This window comes from Etheostoma spectabile, chromosome 10 (genome assembly GCF_008692095.1).
Source record: "Etheostoma spectabile isolate EspeVRDwgs_2016 chromosome 10, UIUC_Espe_1.0, whole genome shotgun sequence".
NCBI lineage: Eukaryota > Metazoa > Chordata > Actinopteri > Perciformes > Percidae > Etheostoma > Etheostoma spectabile.
The window spans coordinates 30,549,980-30,550,944 of NC_045742.1; the positions used below are offsets into that span (position 1 = coordinate 30,549,980).

Genomic DNA, 965 nt, shown 5'->3' on the forward strand with positions numbered 1-965 from the left:
TGTGTGTGTGTGTGTGTGTGTGTCTCACCATCGTCTGAGCTCATGGTGAAGTACTCTTCTTCCCTTTTGGAATGCAGGGCTGCGACTCGTAGGACTCTGATTTAAGTATTCTTCATTTAATACATTTATTATGTGTACTACACAAAATGTTGAAGACCTATAACACACATCGTGATGGGTGTCTCAAACAAAAAAAACACATACACACACACACAGAAAACAAAACAGATCCTGCTTTTCTTACAGAGTGTAAATTATAATTTCCCCACTGGGGATAAATAAACAGTATAAATTAAATTAAGGATACTGTCTATCCTGCGACCTACTGGTCAGCATGCTAACACCCAGTAACCAGATGTTATTAGCTTCAACAGTGACTAAACGATGACAGCTCAGGACACACGGCAACACATTAGCCTTACCTTCCGACGTGAGACCTGACAAGTGATGCGCAGAGTGCGCCAGAAACAAGTCCAGGGTGTGTGTAAATCATCCACAACACCAGCTGCTGCTACTAATGGATGTATTAAGCATAGACAGCTAGAGAAAGGTATTAAGAGAACTGCTACTGTTGTTTCTTCTTCTTTTCTTTCCAGCAGACTAGACGCTAATCGTGCATTGCTGCCTCCTACTGGTGATGAGGACTACATCTAATTTAAATTCAAGCTCCTCTTTCATCTATATTTTCTAATGTTGGCCTAGACATGCTAAACGGCCCCAAGTTGATTTCCTGTTGTCCAGGAAAATAATTAGTTCCAAGGCTATTTCTTGTTGATTTGGGCCATTAACCATCAAAGTTTTTAAGGAAAATATTTCCATTCCCAGCTCACTTACAGACATAAATAAAAAGTCTCCTTTCCTCAGCGTATCTTGGACAGTGTACAATGATGTGCTTGGATGCGAGACAGCTTCCTCCCTCTGGTGTCTTTTCTGCTGGTTCTGTCTTTCATCGATCCAACTCCGGC

General features: G+C 41.3%; 1 protein-coding gene across 1 annotated transcript in view; it reads right to left on the reverse strand.

Annotated features, from left to right (window-relative positions):
• The window catches only part of LOC116697071 (short coiled-coil protein B), a 3,135-nt gene extending 2,544 nt beyond the window's left edge, over positions 1–591 (reverse strand). The window contains exons 1-3 of the mRNA XM_032528380.1: positions 569–591; positions 423–521; positions 29–96 (exon numbers count right to left, since the gene is read on the reverse strand). Coding sequence (XP_032384271.1) covers positions 29–96; positions 423–493 — 139 coding nt within the window. The 5' untranslated portion in view covers positions 494–521; positions 569–591. The remainder of the gene's footprint in view (positions 1–28; positions 97–422; positions 522–568) is intronic.
• Between the last annotated feature and the right edge of the window lie 374 nt (positions 592–965).